The sequence below is a fragment of the Falco punctatus genome, assembly GCF_963210335.1.
Source record: "Falco punctatus genome assembly, chromosome: 6".
Classification (NCBI taxonomy): Eukaryota; Metazoa; Chordata; class Aves; order Falconiformes; family Falconidae; genus Falco; species Falco punctatus.
The window spans coordinates 42441400-42461733 of record NC_137585.1 but is presented as its reverse complement, the minus strand read 5'-3'; the positions used below and the strand labels follow the sequence as shown (position 1 = coordinate 42461733).

The window sequence follows — 20334 nt, the reverse complement described above, 5'->3', positions numbered from 1 at the left end:
TTATGGCTAGCTAAAAGGCTGTTTAATATCTAAACTAACATTTAATGACAAAGTCAATTTCTACACATGATGCTTATGATGCCAATTTTGTTGTTAGTAAATGTGCTGTTTGTAGGTAGATTGTGTCTTTAGATAACATGCTTATTCTCTTAGGAAAAAGGCAAAAAAAGCCATTGACGTGTATTTCCTAAATTATGGATAAAGATGGTACTCCTTCATTCTTTTTAATAGGAAGAAACAAAAAAGCTGAGAAGAGAACTAGAAAACTGTGACCCTTCCTTTTTTGAAGAAATAGAGGATCTGAAATATAACTACAATGAAGAAGTAAAAAAAAATATTATCTTAGAAGAGAGATTAAAGCAGCTTTCTGAAGAGTTTGGCATTCAAGTGGACAGTCCAGGCAAAGTTTCTGTTGATTAGACTAGTGTTTAGTATCCTCATTATTGACACAGAAAATAAAATTCCAGGGCAGTTCCATAGTACTGATGTATTGTTCCAAGATAAAAACAGACAAATAAAAGCCTATTAAAGTTACAATAGTTGGGCACATACCTAAGAATGCAGCACTGGATTAGTCAACAGATTATGGTCAGTATTCATATACATCAGTCAAAATACGAGTTTTACCTCTCCCAACTTACTTGCAATATGACATTTTGATTCAGAACAGTAATTTTGGCAATACGCAGGTGTCAGGTGGAGTTAAAGCCTTGGCCTTACCGTAAAACCTGAGAAACTCTTAGAACATGCTAAGTTCCAGATCAATAAGAGTATGTAATTTGTTCTTGCTGCCTTGTGCCATCATACTTCTTAACTGTGGACTCAGGGTCAGTATGCTGGATGTCTGTTCTTACATGCCTGTTTATTCTTACCTCAAGTTTAGAAAATCCAAGAATAAATAATTGAAAATAAAGTTACAGCGTTTCAGCCAAACTAATGGTATTTTTGTAGATAAGTGATTTTTCATTTTGTATATTTTGTATTGCTGGATGTATACTTTTGTAGTCCACATAAAATAAAGCCAACTCAAAACAATCATGCACTCTCACCTTTATTATTTATATGGCATCTTACTTAATATGCCCCAATGAAGTTTCCTAATTGAGCTGCAGTCTGAAAATGGGTATTATTAACCCAAGTCATGTCTCTCTCTAATTACGAAGGATCTCCAAAATAGAACTAGCATACTTTTCTATTATTTACTCTTTTTGTCCCAAAATAGTGGAAGTACCCGCAGGATATAGCTTAATTAGGTTTTCAAGTAATAGCATAATGCCATAGCTTATCAGTCAAATAATACAGTGAAGTTTTCCCCAAAAAGAAATTGTTACAACTTAAAAATCATAAAAGTTCAGGACTAACCTGGTCCCACCTTCAGTATGTCCTTTACTGTTACCAACTAGATCTTAAATCTGAATCATATATATTACAGTGTTGTATTAACTATAGAGGGCAACCTGTGGAACTTTAACAGTTGATTGCATTCATCAGCTAAGGACCAGCCAGTGTTAGACAACATACTTCTTACACTTAATTATAACAGTTTCCAGAAATGAGTTCAAAAGTTACGGATTTTTCATAACTGAAACATGTGGAAAGCTAGATCTCTACTCTGGATGTCAGATCTCTTGTTATGTAAAGGAAGTCATGGGAAAAATGTAAAGTTGTACAGTACCTAGGCTGTTGCCCAAGATAGAAGATAAGTTGTAAAGAGTTCTGTGGTAGACACAAGAGGAATGCAGCACATACAACAATTAAAAGAGAAAAATCATTTCAAGCATCAAACTTGATATCTTTCAGTCTGTCAAATCTTTGACCATCCAAGTTTGAGAAATGGTGAAACAAACTCTTAGGTTCAAAGTCACAGTCATACTTAGTTGTATTAAAAGAAATTACAACAGGCTGAGAATTCAGGTATGTCTCTGCAAGCGGCCAGCGTAAACCAAGATGATGACGATGGAGCTAAAATAAAAAGAAGTAAGATCAGTTTAGAGATTTTGAGATAGTAGCCCAACAGTTCCCAGCCTGAGGGACGTAGGGGGATGTGCTTTAATTCTAGGATCCTCTGCATTAGGGCACTTACAACAAGTAATTGGTTATCTGAATAACATGAGTTACAACAAAGCACAAAAGGCAAACCAGAACCACGGTGTCCTCCACAGCTTCAGAAGTAATATGAACTTGCTAATTCATGAAAAATCATTCTTACTAAAAATACTTATTCTGTAAGTCAACATTACAGGAAATTACTTTTTTAAATACAAGAATTAGGCTTTAAAATGTTGAATGATTCCTATACAGAGAAGCAAGAAAATATTATGTTCTCAATTATTCTGTTATTAGCATAATGCAGATAATGAAAAAGTTTTAATATGTTGTCATTGATGCAACTCACTGGCTTGACTAATTCTACTGTCACCTGATTTGCTAGAACATTTACTACTAAGGAATTTGACAAGACAAAAAGTGAATACCTCACAAGACTTCACATATAAATTATTATAGTGCTCTCCACAGGTCCATCTACATATTTACCTTGATTAAACACCCATCATGGCAGTGCCACACAATTCCTTCAACTTTACCCTCGCTGCAGCCTTCAAACCAAGACAGTATGTCATTTTGTTTCAAAGTAGGTGGGTTCTTTATTTCAAATGCTCCATGGGGTACAAGAAGATGTATAGGCTGCTTCTTGCTTCCTAATCCTATATTAAAAGAAACAAAAATCTTCCTGCTAGTTCCATGTGATAAAGATTTTCCTCACTTCTGTTACTACACCTATCCTAAAAGCCCTCTGTAAAGGTAACTTAGATACTGTAACATTGTCCTCCCTTTTAAGAGAACAGTTAAATATACTTTTAAGTATCAAATGTAGCTGTCTCCTCCTCATGTAACTTTTTATTTATATAAAATAAGTATGATAGAGATTTGTACAGCTCGCTGCTTTGTCCTTGTGGTGACAAGGTCTTTGTGTGGTCCTTTGTCTCTTCAGCGACCATAAAGCTACTAGCTAAATTCTTCATGCTTCAGATCACAATCAACGGCACAGACATCTTAGTTCATGAAAATCTGGCATATTTTCTTATGAATACGGATGAATACTTAAACCAGGCTGTTAACAAATGCATTACCTCTTCACTGACTGTTCAACATAAATCTTCATCTAAGAATACAGCTATTAAAGCTTTCTGTTGCAGTTCCTTTACATTCTGAGAAAATGCTTAGACCACATAGTATTTTTCCTATCCATCCTTGCAAGTTATCCTAACAGCAAACCTCAGAAATTAGAACTCTCTTGTGCTCGTACCTAATTGGGTTTTGTTATAAGGCTTTTAAAGAGAGAACTCACAACCAAAATTTAGCTTAAATTACATTTCCTTAAAAAATACTAGTATTTCGTAATTTAAAAATTGCAACTCATTACTAACTCTAGGGACTAAAAAAAATTTCCCCTTTAATGGACTAAACAGTATTAGAAGAGCAATCAAAGAAAATCAAGAAAAGGCACCAACAATTAAAAAAGCATTTTAATAGTAATATTTAAGAAAACTTTTCCGGTCAGAATATTTTTTTGAAATACTAAAGCAAAGTGTTTTTATAGTAAGTCCTAAAGAATACACAAGTGGAAAGAGGTTTAATAGACATAAATACTCTTATGACAACTCAACTTTCTGAGGTATTTTTGTGTGAGTTTTCCTTGAGCTAGCCCTTGCTGCCTGTTCTAAAAAGGTTACATTGCTACCTTAGAACTTTTTTAAAAACTTATACAAATAAAATGCGTAATTTTCAGTAAAAAATATCACTAAATAAAACAGTATTTAAAAACATACCATACAAACTTACCATATGGATTTGCATTAATATTAGTCCCAATAAGCTCCAATGTTTGTTCTAAGATTTCTGATAATGGCACCGGACTGATTTCCAGAAGGCCTGGGTCAGCATGGTGTTTCAATACCAGCGCTATTTCAGCATCATAATTTACAACAGATGAGTGCCAGCAATACTGCTTACTATTCTTCTCCACAGGTACCCAACCTATGGGAAAACATAGCATTTTGCTGAAGTAAACATCTGAAATTATCAAATGTGTACTAGAACTGTACATGCATTAAGAAAAAAACCCCACAGTCAATTACAAACAGGAGTAACAAGAAAAAACTGTGTCATATCTCAGAGAAATGGCAGAGGAATGTAATGTGACAACTGTGCCTTCCACTGAAGCCCTGTGAGTCTGTACAGTAAACTAATTATTTTTAATGTGTCAGAAAACAAGGCCTTTCTGTATAGTGAATGAATAACATTCCAATTGTTTTCTGAATATGTTAACTACTACTTTCAACTCTGGAACTAATTCTAATTCACTTGAAAAATGGACTTCACACACACACCCCCATTTTACCTGTGCTGCATCATAGGTACCTGGCATATGTCCATTTTCATCGGGCAAAGGACTGCCATTAGAGAACTCTATGTCCTTTGCTGGAATCCAAGTATCTGGAACAGGCTTGAAATCCTCTTCAACATTCCAAACAAATTCTAGACATATAAACATGACATTTAAGTTTTAGTAAACTGTTAGCCAATTTTGATCATCTTTCAATGCAAGTATTAAAACGCCACTAATCTAAACCTTGGTTTACAGACAGCAGTCCTAGTTTGTACAAGCACCAACATCTGGCACAGTCAGGCAGTCTACAATTACGAAGGTTTAAAGAAGCACGGTTTAAAAGTTCAAAAACTAAGATTTAAAAAAATAGCTACCTAAATAGCCAACATTATATTTAAATAGAGCAAGAGAAGTAGAATAGAATAGACTATTTCAACTGGTAGTGACCTGCAATGATCACCTAGTCTAACTGCCTGACTAGTTCAGAGCTGACCAAGTTAAAGCCTGTTGTTAAGGGCATTGTCCAAATGTCTCTTAAACACTGACAGGCTTAGGGCATCGAACATCTCTCTAGAAAGCCTGTTCCATCCTTTCACTACCCCTTCTGTAAAGAAATACTTCCTAATATCGAGTCTGAACCTCCGTGGCATAGACTTGAATAATTTCCGCAAGTCCTATCACTGGATACCAGGGCGAACAGATCAGCAATCCCTCTCCACCTCCCCTCCTCAGGAAGCTGCAGAGAGCAGTGAGGTCACCCCTCTGCCTCCTTTTCCCCAAGCTAGACAAGCCCAAAGTCCTTATTAGCTGCTCCAGCCCTTTCCCCAGCTTTGTTGCCCTCCTCTGGACACATTCAAGGACTTTCACTTTCCTCTGAAACTGTGGCCCCAGAACTGCACACGGTACTGCAGGTGAGGTCACACCAGTGCTGGGCACAGTGGGACAATCACCCCTTTTGGCCGGCTGGTCACGCTGTGTTTGATGCACCCCACAGTGCGGTTTGTGCTGTGGGCTGCCAGGGCATGCTGGTGGCTCATGCTGAGTGTGCTGTCAACCAGCACCCCCAGAACCCTTTCTGCAGGGCTGCTCTCCAGCCTCTCCTCTCCCAATTTGTATTAGCACCTGGCATTACTCTGCCCAGGTGCAGAATCCAGCACTGGGACTTGTTAAATTTCATCCCATCAATCATAGCCCAATGCTCCAATCTATCTAGATCCCTCTGCAGGGCATCTTGTCCCTCAAGACAGTCAACAGCACCTCCCAGTTTGGTGCTTGCTGATGATGCATTCAACTCCTCTGCATCCAGATTGTTGAACAGAACTGGCCCTAGAATTGAACCTGAGGAACACTGCTGGTGGCCGGCCACCCGCCAGATGTAGCACCATTCACTATAATCCTCTGAACTCTGCCCTTCAGCCAGCTCTTCATCCAGTGCACTGTGAACATGCTCATCTCACAGCAGGAACACTTGTGCAGAAGTATGCTGTGAAGGACAGTATCAAAAGCCTTACTCAAGTCCAGAAAATCTACATCCACCCAGCCAGTGACCTTATCGTAGAAGGATACTGAACTAGTTAAACAGGATTTTCCCTTTGTGAACCCACATTGACTGTGCCTGATGGCTGCGCTATTCTTTAAACACCTTTGAGTAGTAAACAGTATCATCTTCTCCATAATTTTTCCAGGAACTGTGGTAAGACTAGCAGATCTGTAGTTCCCTGGGTCTACCTTCATGCCCTTTTTGTAGATTGAAGTAACAGTGGCTAGCTTCCAGACTGCAGGGAACTCCCAAATCCCAAAACCTTTGGCAGATGATTGAGAGGGGTCCTGCCATAACATCCGCTAGCTCTTTAAGTACTCCAGGATGAATCCCATCAGGCCCCATGGACGTGTGAACATTCAGCTGGTACAGCTGGTCCTTTACAATTTCTATGTCCACAAATGGAAAGTCCCTGTTCCCACACCCATGGGCCTCCAATTCATGGGACTGGGCAGCCCAAGGTCTATCAGCATTATTAAAGACTGAGGCAAAACATGCCTCCACTTTTTCTTCATCTTCATTAAATGATCATCTTCAACAAGTACCAGTCCAATGTTTTCTTTAGACTGCTTCCTGCTATTAACAGACTTTAAAAAGCCCTTGTGATTTGAAACAACACTGGCCAGTTTCAAGTCTAATTGAGCTTTGGCCTTTCATGTTTTCTCCCTCCATATACGAACCACGCCGCTTTAATCTTCCTGTGAAGCCTGACCTTGCTTCCAGAGAACAAATAAATTCTTTTTTCCTAGAGCTCCACAAGGAGCTCAGCCAAGCTGGTCTTCTGCCCTGCTTGCCTGACTTAACAACACAGTGGAACTGCCTGCTCCTGTGCTTCTAAAAGGCGGTTCTTAAAGACTGAGCAGCACTCATGGACTCCTAAGCCCTCAAAAGCAGATCCCCAGGGTACTCTGCTAAATAGCTCCCTAAATAGCTTAAAGTTCACTCTCTTAAGTCCAGGGTAGCAGCTCTGCTGTCCTTGTTTCTTACTACACCAAAAATCTAAAACTCAACCATTTCACAATCTCTGTGGCCAATGCGGCTACCTATCATCACATTCCCCAGAAGCCCTTCTCTATTCACAAATAGGAAGTGTAGAAGGGCATCTTTCCTAGTTGGCTTACCGAGTACCTGTGACAAAATTACCTCCTACAAACTTGAATTTTCAAGACCTGCTCATCACAGCAATATTATAGTCCCAGTTGATGCCTGGGAAGTTCAAATCTCCCACGAAGACAATGGCTACTGATGCAGAAATTTATCCTAATTGCCTATACACTAACTCATCAGTGCTTACATCCTGGCTGGGTAATCAGTAGTAGACACCCACTACAACACCTCCTTTGTTTTCCATCTGCCTAATCCTCAACCACATCATCGCTAACTGTAAGGGCTGTACAATCAAACCTCTCCCTTATGTAGAGCGTGACACCTCCACCTTGCTGCCCCACCTACCCTCCTGAACAGCCTGTAGCCTTCCATCCAGTCACTGGACTCATTTCCCCAAATGTCACTAATACCAATGAGATCATAGCTCTGGGAACTGACCAACGCTTCCAGTTCCGGTTTGCTTCTCATACTGCATGTGTTGGTGTACAAGCATTTCAAATGTACTCCTGAACCCCCTGTGCTCCCAGGCGCAGTGTATATGTTCTCATTAGTACTGTCACCCTCCAGCAATGCCATGCCAACCCCTGTCTTACCAACTGTAATCCTTTTAGTATCCCCTTCCCACATCAATTTAAGTTCAAAAATCTCTTGCAGTAAAATTAAGAGTGACATTAGAAAACTGGAGCAGGATCACTGACATTTCCTCTGTTAGACTAGAGCCGTTTTTCCAACTGGATAACATATGTTGCCAACAAAAAAGGAAAGAAATTTCACTAACCTTTGCAATCTTCCAATGAATACAAGAATCGTTTAAATCTTTTTTCAGCTTGTTTGTTGGGTTTTCGATCCAGTCTCGCCCATAGATATGGTTGCCCTAGAGTTTCCAGAGGGATAAAAACAGTTTACTGAGATAAACACACCCTGCAGAGTACTGAAATCAACAACACAAAAGGCAAGAGATGGGTTCCCATTTGCCACGGGAGAAATTTTAGATCCAAAGACACTATATAAAATTTATACATTAATTACTAGATAGGAATCTAAAAATCAGTATCTAGATTCACGCCTAGTGTAATACAGAGATTCCTTCCAATTTCAGGTAAAGGCAAGAAGCCCAGCAATCCAATGAACCACAATCTTCCCAATTCCTCCCAACCTCCACACTTCTTTTAATTCTTCCCCAGGAGATTAGACACCTTTTATCATACAAATTCTAATGTAGAAGGAAAATTTACTAATAAAAAAAATCTTAAAAACTGGAATAGTTCCTTGACTGGCATGTTCACTTAAACCATACTTCAGGTATTTCAGAGAGTAAACTCTATTAACTACTTTACAAACACCTCCTATGTTTACAGTAACTATCACTTTGTGGTAGAGATGTTTAGTAACCGTTCAATTCACAACGGCTTTAATCCAATAGATCATACAATAAAAGTGAAAACTAAGTAAAACAAGGCTTCTAGGCAGCATGAGAAATCTGCATATGGATCTTCCTTATTACCTTTATAGGTAGTTACATAACAGCAGGTTCCGTCCACCTTTTCAGTAGGAATTGCATTGTATATATCTGCCTCTAACGCCTTTCCAGTTAGAGTTTCAGTTGCCAAAACTTTAAATGGCTGAAAAGAAGACAGGTATTTTAAACCCTCATCGTGGCAATGTTACTGCCTTGTTCTCATATGGATTCTTGTCAAGTATTACACATTATAGTGCTGATTTCTAATCCAATCCAAATACACCCTTGTTTCTTCAACACATGACCGTTTGGAAAATGCTCTACAACAAAAGAACTAAGGCAACCTGCTTGCTAATTCCCTCCCTCTTTTCCATTCTTAAGTAGCGTTTAGGAATTACTTTGCCTTCCCCTTTAAAAAGAGCATATAAACTAGATGCATTCCAGTCCAACACTGCAATACTTGGAGTTGTGCCTTCCTGTATTACAATGGCAACAGAAATTCATCTAGCTAGAGGTCTAGAGCTAGACAGGAAAATGCCACCTCAATCTGTCATAACACTGCCTTTTATATCTTCAGAAGAAATAACTTTGATTGAGCTCTCTTACTTTCTACCTTACTACGTAGTCCAGGTCTTACAGCTGCAAATGAATTGTTCTGTCATAGGCCTAACACTTCTTTGATCACAGAAAGAAAAAAGTAGAAGAAAAAAAGAGAAGCTTCTTTTTTCCCCACAAGGCTCACAGAGGGGGACAGCTGGATGGTTTTACACAAGTTCCCAGTGCGGTCATGTTGGACCAGCCTCACTCCTCGCCACGACCTCTTGGCCTCTTCCCAACACTTAGAAAAAGCAAACACCTGAGTGTTCCCCTGGATGCAGATGGCAGGAAAAGAGTGGGACAGAACCGGAACGGTAGAAAGAACTACCTTTCTTTCCTGCATTTAAGACGGGGCGAGGGCAGTCCTACGGAAATCTCTACCGCGCATTTCACTCAAGGTCTGAGGCGAAACCTCTCGCCACTGGGGTGTCCCCCGCCCCGCCGCCATGCCGGGCCGGGCAGGTACGATACGTTCGGTGCTGCTGCCTGTCCCCCTCGCTCCACTCCGTCCCACTGTGCGGCAGCTCTACCCCGGGCCCCGCCATCATCCCGGGCCCAGGCCTGAGCCCGGGCCCGTCCCCACGGCCCCGTCTGTCTCCCGCCGGCTCCCTGCTGCCCTGCAACCTGGCGTTCCCGCTTGGCCGACGGCTCCTCCTTCACTTCGGTCACGAACAGACACGGCACCTTGCGCTGCACCGCGCCTCGGCGGCTCATGGCTCCGGCCGTCCGCTCCCGCCGCCGGATCACCGCCCCGCCGGAACTGCGCCTGCGCCGCCCAGCCACCGCGGGGCGCGACGGGAAATGGAGTCATCGCCGCCCGCCTGGCGGGAGGCCTGCGGCGCACCCGTGCGGCGGGGGGCGTGCGCCACGGCCGATTCTCGTCATCAGCAGCCAGCGAGGCAGGGGTGCTGCCGCGCTCCGCCGCCCAGCCCGGCCGCGCCGGGGGCAGCTCAGCTTTCCAGAGGGGTGGCTTCTGCCGTGGCAGGGCCGCCTCATCCCGGGCTGAGGCCATTGCGTGGTGACCAGGCCGCGTCGGCGGCCCTTAGCCGTAATCATGGAACGATAGACTCGTTTGAGTTGGAAAAGCCCTTTGAGATTATCAGGTCCAACCATTAATCCAGGACTGTCAAGTCCACCGCTAAACCACATCCCTCGGCACTGCATCTACACGGTTTTTAAACACCTGCAGAGATGGTGATTCCACCACCTCCCTGGGGAGCCTGCTCCAATGCTTAACCATCCTTTCAGTGAAGAAATTTTTCCTGATACTCAATCTAAACGTCCCCTGGCACAAGTCATTCCCTCTTGTCCTGTCCCTTGTTACCTGGAAGAAAAGACCTTCTCCCACCTCGCTACAACTTCCTTTCAGGTAGTTGTAGAGAGTGAGAAGGTCCCCCTCAGCCTCCAGGCGAAACAACCCCAGTTCCCTCAGCCACTCCTCATCAGACTTACGCTCTAGACCCTCCACCAGCTTTGTTGCCAGTCTTTGGACACGCTGCAGCACATCTATGTCTTTCTGGTAGTAAGAGCCCCAAAACCTGAACACAGTATTCGATGTGTGGCCTCACCAGTGCCCAGTACAGGGGGACAATCACTTCCCTGGTCCTGCTGGCCACACTGCGTCTGATACAAGCCAGGATGCTGTTGGCCTTCTTGGCCACCTGGGCACACTGCTGGCTCATGTTCAGCCGGCTGTCAGCCAGCACCCCCAGGTCCTTGTCCACCAGGCAGCTTTCCAGCCAGTCTGCCCCAAGCCTGTAGCATTGTGTGGGGTTGGTGTGACCAGCGTGTGGGACCTGGCACTTCTCCTTGTCGAACCTCATACACTCAGCCTCAGCCCATCAGTCCAGCCTGTCCAGACCCCTCTGCAGAGCCTTCCTACCCTCAAGCAGATCAGCTCTTCCCACCAACTTAGTGTCATCTGCAAACTTACTGGGGGTGCACTCGATCCCCTCATCCACATTGTCAATAAAGTTATCCATTGGCAGTGCCATTCCCCTGGCCTGGCCGGCTTTCCTCAGGCTGCCTGCTCTGCTTTGCAGGTGCCACACGCCCAAGCTTGGGGTGTGGATATCCTGTCCCCAGGGTCCAGGATAGCAGCATCATGTTTTTACCAAGCCTCTCTGCCTCATTCTACAGGCTTTGAATCGGTGGTGGCTTCACCCTGGTTGGACGCCAGGTGCCCACCAAAGCTATTTTCACTTTTATCACTTCTTATCTTATCACTTCCCTTATCTTATCTTATTTACACTCTTATCACTTCCCTCTTCAGCTGTGCAGGGGAGAGAAAGGCAACAAAAGGCTGGTGGGTCAAGAGACAGACAGGGAGAGATCACTCACCCATTACTGTCACTGGCAAAACAGACCTGACTCGGGGAAATTAACTTAAATGATAACAAGCCAAATCCAGGTAGGGTGATGGGAAATAAACCCTAACCATTTAAAACACCTTTCCCCATCCCTCCCTTCTTGCTGGGTTCAACTTCACTCCTGATTTTCCTCTTATCTTCTCCCCCTCAGTGGTGCAGGGAGACAGGGAATGGGGGTTGTGATCAGTTCATCACAGGTTGTCTCTACCATTCCTTCCTCTTCATGCAAAATGAGTTCTTCCTGATGGTACCTTCTCCTGTGCCTCATTTATGCACTACCCAGAACACTATAAAGAGATCCTGTTTGGACAGATCTTGGCAGTGTTAACAGTTTCTTCCTATGGCTGCTCCTGCCCATCGACAGTTCATTATTTATGGTCATCATCTGCTTTCCTGAATTCTCCTTTCAGTTCACAGCTCTTGCCAGTACTCCCCATCTTGATCCCAGTGAGCAGTTTCAGTGTATACTTAGGTGAAGTCATTCCCATAGAAATCACTTTATTCCAGTGCCAAAGTACTAGTGGTCAGGCATGGGTTATTTTCCTTTGCAATTAGTCCTTGCAATCCATTTGAGTCATCCACTGATATTTGAGTTACAAACATATTCAGAGACTCCTAGAGAAACTAGAAGACTTCCAGTTGTTTCAATCTCTTTGTACTTCTTCCCCAGCTTGTATGTAACCACAGCTGAGCCAGCCTTGCACCATTTGTGCCCATGGAGTAAATGGCACCTGCTTTTCATGTACACATCTGTCACTTTTCACACTGGCAGACTAATAGTGTACAGTATAATGCTCTGTATGCTCTGGTGATTACTCCATCCAGTCCAGTGGTGGTGACGCTTTTTTTGGTTTTGGGTTTTTTCCCTAAGGAACCACCAGTCACATGCACTTCTGGTGTGCAATGGACCAGTAGTCCTCTTTCTTGAATTATTCCTTCTACTTCCTCCCTTCTCTTTGGCTTCATCTGTAACCTTATTACCCTTTAAGTGATGGCATCCTGCTCTTATGAGGTTGCAGGTCTCTGACGTGTTCATCTCCAAGTCACTGATGTTACTCAGTGTTGTAAATTTGACCCCACGTCCTGGGAATGTCAGCATATCTTACCATTTTCCAGGACTGAAATTTCATTCCCCCCCCTAGCTATTTTTTCATAAGAGGTGTCCTGGGACCTGAATGGGTACAGAGGTCTTAATTTGGGGCACAAGTGTACACTCTTCTTTCTGCTTTAGCTGTGGCAGTGGATTGCATGGAAGTGAGAAAAAGCTATGAACATCAACAGTATAAGCAGTTAACAGCTAACAGTTTACTAACAGAAAGTGGCAAATGTCTCAATCCAAAGAAAGCAGTACCATGAGAAACACATAGGTGTAAGAGACTGCATTGGTGAGAACCACCATCGCCATGGCAGGTGTTTGTCTCATTGCTATGGCAGGATACTCACACCATCACCACAGCAAATGTTTATCTCAACGTTGTTAAGGCAGGAAACCTACTGACTGGCACCACGGAGCAACAGGGGGAGCTAATCCTGAGAAATTTACCCAAACTCCTGTGCAGGTGCCCAGACCCAGGGTCAGGGGGATAGAGGGGCCTGGAGACCTCTGAGGACCACCTGACAGTATTGGGCATGCACACCGTCGCCCGGTAGAAGGTGTGGTTAAGCAGAACAGCTTGTGACAACCCTATAAAAGAATGAAACCAACCAACATTGGACAGACCGTTCCCCCACCAGACTTGGAAACAAATTGGACCATCAGGATGCCACAGCTCTGGGGTGGTAGCTATTGCTGTGAACTATTGTATTCATTCATTCATTCTTTCTTTTTTTTTCTTTCTTTCTTTCTGTCCATCCATCCTTCCGTCCTTCCATCCTTCCTTTCTCTCTATCTCTCACTCTTTCTCCTTTGCATTTGCAGACTTGTTGTCTGGCAAATAAAGATCCTTGGCTCTTGAATCCATTTTGAGTCTTAGTTCTGTTCCTGGGAATACAAGCAGAACCTCGCTCCAATCTTGGACCAGCATGCAACAACTGGGCGCAAGGATTTTGATTAGAAAATAGGCAAAGAGTACGATTTCTCTTTGTGGTATCAAAGATGTTTTTCCAATAGCACAGTTCCTATGGCAAGAATATAGGTATTATTTATGCCCAGCCAAATGGTTTGTTTCATTTTATGCTAAAGAAACGCTAGGGTGGGAGACTTTGAAACAGTCCAATTTTCCATACTTTACACTGAAGCAGTGGAGATAAAGAAAGGTATTCAAGCTGGACAGGTCACATAGCACCTGATGTCACCAGCTGGAGGAACGGTTGGCAACCATTGAAATGTAACATTCTATACTGGCTAGCAACTGCCTTTGTCAGTTCAACAAGCGGGGAGAAGGCACCACCTCCTTCGTTCGCAAGTATGTCACTGTTGGAGTTTTGTTTCAAAGAAGAAGCAGAGCTAAGGTTCTAAAGGTCCGGCTTTTCAAAGAAAGCTACTTTCAGGATAAGACTACAATATTAAGGAATCCTCCTTCTGTCCAGAAGCAGAGGTTGCAGTCAAAAAAAAGACAAATGGTGAACCAATATGAACTTAATTATAGTATTTGATTATTAAGAATTGTTGCAAGTCTTTGTTTAGTTTTCTGGTAATAATTTAAAAATATTTCCCACAGATGTTTCTGATGGGATGCCTAAGACTGCTGCAGATATTGAAGAGGAAAGGGCAATAAAGGAAATATGCTATAGATCTGGTAAATACAAGATTAGTCATTCTTTCCTAAACATCAGTGCTGCCATTAATCATTGGGGTTTTTTTCCCCTCTTGGGGTGTGTTTAGGAGATTATTACAGGAGTCAGTGCTCTCACAAACACCAGTCAACAAGAACTGTGTCTTCACCTCAAGAAAAGCAGCTAAAATCCTTGGAAGCTGCCAAGCAAGACCTGCAGAAAAGTGAGTACTTTTCATCTTCTTGCACAATGTTTACCACTTTTAAAATTACTGTTACAGGGAGAAACTATTAAATAGTTTGTCCTTCCTCCCTGCTTTTTTAATGTAGTGACAATAAAAGATAGCATATTACAAAGAGCATAAAAATACGTCGCCGTTTTCCCCCAGAATTATACATATATAGTGTCACTCCTGCGGTGACTGGCTGCATCAGTTATAGATGGCAAAGGTCAAAATGGTCTATTAACTCTGTGTGTACTTTCCTGAGATACACAACTTAGGTCTTTCATAGAATTCTTCTTCATGATCAAGATTTATGGAGTCTAAGTGTAACCATCCTAAGTTTAGGAACATAGTTTAAATTTCCCATCTAGGCTCTCTGTTGTAAATGGAGAGAGACTGTCACTCTTATGGGCTATTTACTGCATCAGAAGATAATGGCAAAGAAAGGTGAGATGAGTCACTTTCTCAGAGCTGCTTCACGCTCTCCACTGGCTGTCTTAGGTGTCTAGATGACAAAATGTGGTCATACATCAAACTTTTCTATAACTAATTTTAGAATAAGTAACCCCTCCTTAAGCGTCCTAGAAAAGAGAGTAAAAAAAGATTTTTTTTGTTTTGAATGTTGAGCTTTATTCAATTAAGTTCAAATAAATACAAAGTAATAAATATTTACCTCCTTTATTATGTTTCTCTTTCATTCTTGACCAAGTGGCATGACTGAAATAAATCTGTGTTAGTTTTTTACTGGGTAAGTAACAATATAATTCCACTTTAGGAGTAAGAGTTATCTTCTTAGTATAACAAGACACCAGAGTAATCAGTACATCAGACATTAAGAATTGCTGGGCAAAAATATGACCTGCTTCTTGTAATAAAAATGAATATTATTGTTTATTTTACGTAAATTTCATGATTTTATGTAAAACGGATTTAAGTACGGTGATGTGCTCATAAAGAATGGGAATGGAAAAATTATCTCTATTTCAAATCATACAAACATGTGAAGCCATGCGTTTTTGGCTGATTGCTGCTACCAGCCTAAATTGTTCAACAGAACTGGGCCACATTTTTTTCTTCTTCTTTCTACATTTAAAATGTTGGTATTAAAATAGTTTTGATAAGCCCTTTCTGGCAAGCTTTTAGATATATTTAGACTATAGACAAGGAAAGCAGTAACAAATACATGAATATATCTTTTAAGATAGGTCTTTATTTATAATTAGATACATTCAGAGAACAGGATAGAGATGTTTCCCCAAAGCGTTTCTTCAGCTGAGTTCTGAGGCTTTAGGTACTTAGGCATCAGGTGCTTAAGTTCCACTAGACAGGGTCCAAATCACTAACAAAAACTAGAAAAGAATATAAACCAAGAGGTTAAAGGAAATTGTGCTAAATTGTATCTGAAATTGAGAAACAATGGATATATTTTTTCCTACAAGCAAATATACTTCCATATCTTATAATGCAGCAACTTGGAGGAGAAGAAATACATGTTCAAGAACATTCTGTAACTTTAAAGCAACCATTCAGGTAATTGTTTGACAGAAAATTTTACAATTCAGTCTTTTTAGAAACAGTGACATCTCTCCCCACTGAGAAAATGTAAAAGTGCTTTTAAAACTTCCTCAGCCAAAACCAGCAAGACTCTTGAGCTATGCTGTGTAGTTTGAAAAAGCCATTAATAGTGTGTTTGCAGACACGAAATTTTGCCTGTTTAAATAACCCCTGGTTTCTCATTTTTTAAAACAGTACTGATAAGAAAGAAAAATACATCACTGCCTTTAAAGTGAGTGGCTACAAGAGGTGGGTTTTGACTTGTAGCACTGGACAAAGCACAGTAAAGACTATATGACTGTCATCTGTCTCTGTTGGACTGCTGGTGAGGCATCTGCGCCAGCCGAATGCTGATCAGCTGAGGTCATAAAGGCTACAAAACAGTCACAAGGTACCCTAAGGACCATCAATGCATTTTACAGATGTCTTGAAAGCAGGGATTAGAACTTCTAACTTGTGTCTCATGTTGAAAGTTTACTTCATAAAATGTTTTTGAAAGACCATATAGTTTTACTCTAATAAATTTTGCACAAAATATTTTGTATATCATTTGTCAAAAGAACCAAGAAGACATGGAAGTGACTAGGAGAACCATGCTTAGAGAAAAAGAGATTAACTGAGTACTTCAATTTACAAGAAAAGTCTAAATTGAAACAAGGAAATTATCAATTGGAAGAGCCAAAGATGATAAAATTGCAAATTTGAAATATAAGATGTAAGAAGTAGACTCTACCATTTTAAAACTAATTAAAAAATCAAAAAGTATGCTCTGTGTGGTCACGTATTCAGGTCTTCAATATATTCATTAAGTTTAATCTGTTACAAAAATTTGGCTGTTGACATGATTGTTATAGACTATGGCTGTACACCCCAAGACTGATAGTAATAGATGTCCATAGAGAGGAAAAAAATCACTAAGCAGAATCTTCCCCTATTTTATTTGACAGATGTTTTAAGGCACAATTCCTGATATGAATAAATACTGTTAGTTGTACTTAGCAGTTTCAAAGGATTTTCAACGTAAACAGCAATAGTAATGCATTCTAGAAAGTAGCTGTTTTGGTGAGAAAGCCCAGTTCTTAGATGGTTTAGCTGTTTGCCAGATGTTTGGGGCCTCAGTCTGAGTTTGATCTTGAGATTTTGCCATTTTAGCAGGGCAGCAGGACTGTGTTATGAACGAAATTAACTGGATAATGAATCTCTCAGAATTAACTGAAATATATCTTTACACACATTTGAAACTACAGTATGAAAGATTGGATAAAGGCCGAGAGGAAGGCTGATGAGAAGGACACTTTAATATTGCTTCCTGAAGGAACAAACCTCTTACTAATTTGTTACATATACATGAATATATGTCTTTGTCTCAGATGTTTTTCCATTTTTGCATTTACCTGACCTTTGGTTGTTCTTAGAACAGAATCAGTTTTGGAGGGCAGCCATTCAAACTTCTTTCTGTAACACTGGGATCCAGGAATTACCATGGTGGCACCCGTAACTGAATAGAAAAGTGTTTTGCTTCCTGGGAGCATTGCCTTCACTGTGACTGTTTAGAAGATGAGGATAGATCAGAGACCATCCATGGTGCCTTCTAGCTGAAATGGGTTTTATCATTCTATGAGAAATTGTCACACATTTCTCTATCCTCCTTTATAATTTCTTACATAAACCTTGGGTGGTAATGGTGTATTTTTAATTCTGTTTTGAAATTTAATTTTTATAATTTAAACTTAAAAATGTTGTAGTGATTATAAACACATATGCATTCAGGCATCTCTTTCCTTCACTGAGAGATGAATAGAAGAACCTAGAGTATCTGGTGTAGCTGAGAGTTCTAAAATGTGAAAAATCAGACAAGAAACATCTTTTCAAAATCAAGGACTACATGTATTGAAAATGTTCAACCCCCCTCTAATTAGACATTGGAGTTTCAAATTGTAGCACGGGATGCCTTGCAGCAACATTTTATGTGTGGTCTGCCTGAGTCAATTTAAAATCTGAATTCAGAGGGATACTGTGTCCAGTTATATACTGCCTTCTGCCTGGCCAAGCCTTTATGTAACGTTGCAGCAAGAAGAAGTTCTCAGGTGAACATCCTTTTTGTTGGAGAGTATAAATGAGGAATAGAGTGGGCTGCTTTGGGAAAAATCCTGTAAGAGCTCAAATGACCAAAATGGGGCAACTTTTCCATGAATGGGATCTGCAGGGTGTGCTGGGCTGTGGTCAGAGGCCCATTTGCTCCTGTACAAGCTGTGGCTCCCAGCATCTGACATATTGTACGATTAGCTGTACCATCATCCTTTTCTTTTTAGTGTGATCTCAAGAAAACAGCATCTTATGAGGTGCTTTATAGAATCTGACCTTTCCAACTGGGGTCATAAAGGACTAGCACCTCCTGGTGCAATTTAATCCACCTCCCCACCCTGAAAAGCCAACCCACAAGCCAAAGCCAAAAGAAAAAACATTTTCTAGCACCTTAACATGCCAATGCTCCCAGCAGAGGATCAGGCTAAAGTGTCAGGCCCAGCTCAAGGGAAAGACAAAAATGCAGGAGAAGAACATGGCCAGGATGGCAATACTTGGCTGATCCTGGTTTGCTGGGGAAGCACAGCCTCAGGACATTATCTCTTCCCTCTTCACTGGAGTTTCCTGTAGAGAAGTTACAAATATTGTTCCATTAGTCATCACCTGCTCAACTCAGCAAGTCACAGATACTAAGGAATACCTCATCGTTGTACAATAAATCCATGGCTCAACATGATATTAATAGTTCCTGTGAGGTTCTGACTACTCTTGACAGAAATCAGAGGAACGGAAAGGGGTTGGTGCTCTGTGTGATCAAATCCTTATTTAAGATTTCCCTTTCACAGCTTCAAAGGCACTAAGATCCACTAAAATAATAAAAATATGTGCATCTTTTCCAGATCACAGATGCATCCCCTATTACACTACTTAGTTCCCTTCTTCCTGTCACTGCCTCTGTCACTGGGGCCCCAAAGAGGAATCAAAGGAAATTCAACATTTTGAATTCAACATTTCATGCAGTGAGGCCCTAAAGACTGCATTTCTGTGTTTTCACATACTCAGTGCATGACAGATTTCCCACACTTGTTTAAACTAACAGTACTTGCAAATAAGTCCTAAGATAATGAGCCAGAGATCAGAGGCAGGGGGCTACTGATCAAAAGTTGAACTTGCTGTGGTATTATGTATGCGTGTACACAGTCTGCTGCTGAATTGAAAGGTGCAGGGGAAAGAAATAATATGTTGCTTTCACCTTATACATGTTAAAATATGCTAATGCTTTTCCAGATGGTGCTTCTGAAAGCACATCAGACATCTAGTGTACTTGAATCATGTTAGATAGTAAACTAATTAACAGTGGTACCACCTGTATTTTACTAAAGTTTGCAAAGCTTCCAACATGAGATCCTACTGAACCAATTTATATGGCTAAATTTAAATTAATAACTCCCAGAATCTTAGTAGCACTTATATTTTAAATAAGCCGTTTTATTAATTAAGGTAACAAATTCCATCTCAAGTCAACACCCAAATGAGAAAAAAATTGGTTGTTTTAAAATAAATACTGAACAAAACTTCCATGGGAATTGTAGAGATTGCTTGGGAAAAAAGAAGGATCTTGACAGTTTCCTTCTAAGGAAGACTTTTTCTGATAACATCTCCCTTGTATAGCAATACTTCAAGTATATATGTATGTGTGTGTGTATATGTATACAGATCTTTTTAAAACCAGCGTGTGGCTAACGGAGCTGGCTGTGCGGGCACTAGGGGTCAGTGCACTCACAGGAATGGGCTGCAACGGCGCCCAGGAGCGAACCTTCATTAGCATGAGCTCGATTCCAGCTCTCCAGAGCCAAAGCCTCTCTGCAGTGCTCTGCGGCGGCTTTGAATTAAGAGCAAAGGGCTCAACAGGCTTGTTATGCTTCCTAATCGCCAGCTCAGGGCAGAGGTACAACAACGTATATTAAAAATCGCTGAATAGGTATTTCTTTGTCTTAAAACATAGTGATGATGTAACGTTACTTCTCTCTTATGCTACAGGCTTTCCAGAAGGCATTTTCTGTTACCACCTGATCTGGATAGTCCTCACCATATCTTCCCAGGGAAAGCCTTTGAAAAGAGGTGTTCCCAAATTGAGAGTCTCCTTTAACCTTTCCAGAACCTTTTAGATAACTTCAAACGTCTTTACTTTTCAATTCTGAGTTTTTTTACAGGTGAAAATGATGGTAGAAACATACTAGTGTGGTATGTGTTATTTCAGGTGCCTGAGAGTACAACTATTATGCTTAAAATACAAGGGAAGTCCTGCTGCTTCTTTCTTCTTTTCATTTCCTAAGAAAAAGGCAGTTAGGCAGA

At 41.2% G+C, this 20334-nt stretch overlaps 2 protein-coding genes across 6 annotated transcripts in view; one reads left to right on the top strand and one right to left on the bottom strand.

The window, feature by feature from the left end:
• CEP290 (centrosomal protein 290) overlaps window positions 1-1038 on the top strand; it is a 54352-nt gene extending 53314 nt beyond the window's left edge. Inside the window, exon 52 of the mRNA XM_080391629.1 lies at window positions 232-1038. Within this exon, the coding sequence (XP_080247755.1) occupies window positions 232-420 (189 nt within the window). The 3' untranslated portion in view covers window positions 421-1038. The remainder of the gene's footprint in view (window positions 1-231) is intronic.
• RLIG1 (RNA 5'-phosphate and 3'-OH ligase 1) lies at window positions 1035-19646 on the bottom strand. Of its 5 annotated transcripts, none has more exons than XM_080394232.1 (7): window positions 9710-10651; window positions 8542-8659; window positions 7816-7911; window positions 4423-4539; window positions 3844-4038; window positions 2536-2705; window positions 1035-1962 (listed from the first exon to the last, which is right to left on the bottom strand). In XM_080394232.1, exons 1-7 carry the CDS (start codon window positions 10103-10105, stop codon window positions 1774-1776), a joined length of 1281 nt encoding a protein of 426 aa, XP_080250358.1. In that variant the 5' UTR covers window positions 10106-10651; the 3' UTR covers window positions 1035-1773. The 5 variants fall into 5 exon arrangements, with proteins under 5 accessions (XP_080250358.1, XP_080250361.1, XP_080250362.1 ...); XM_080394235.1 differs by having other exon boundaries at window positions 9718-9872; XM_080394236.1 differs by having other exon boundaries at window positions 9778-9849.
• Window positions 19647-20334: the final 688 nt, after the last annotated feature.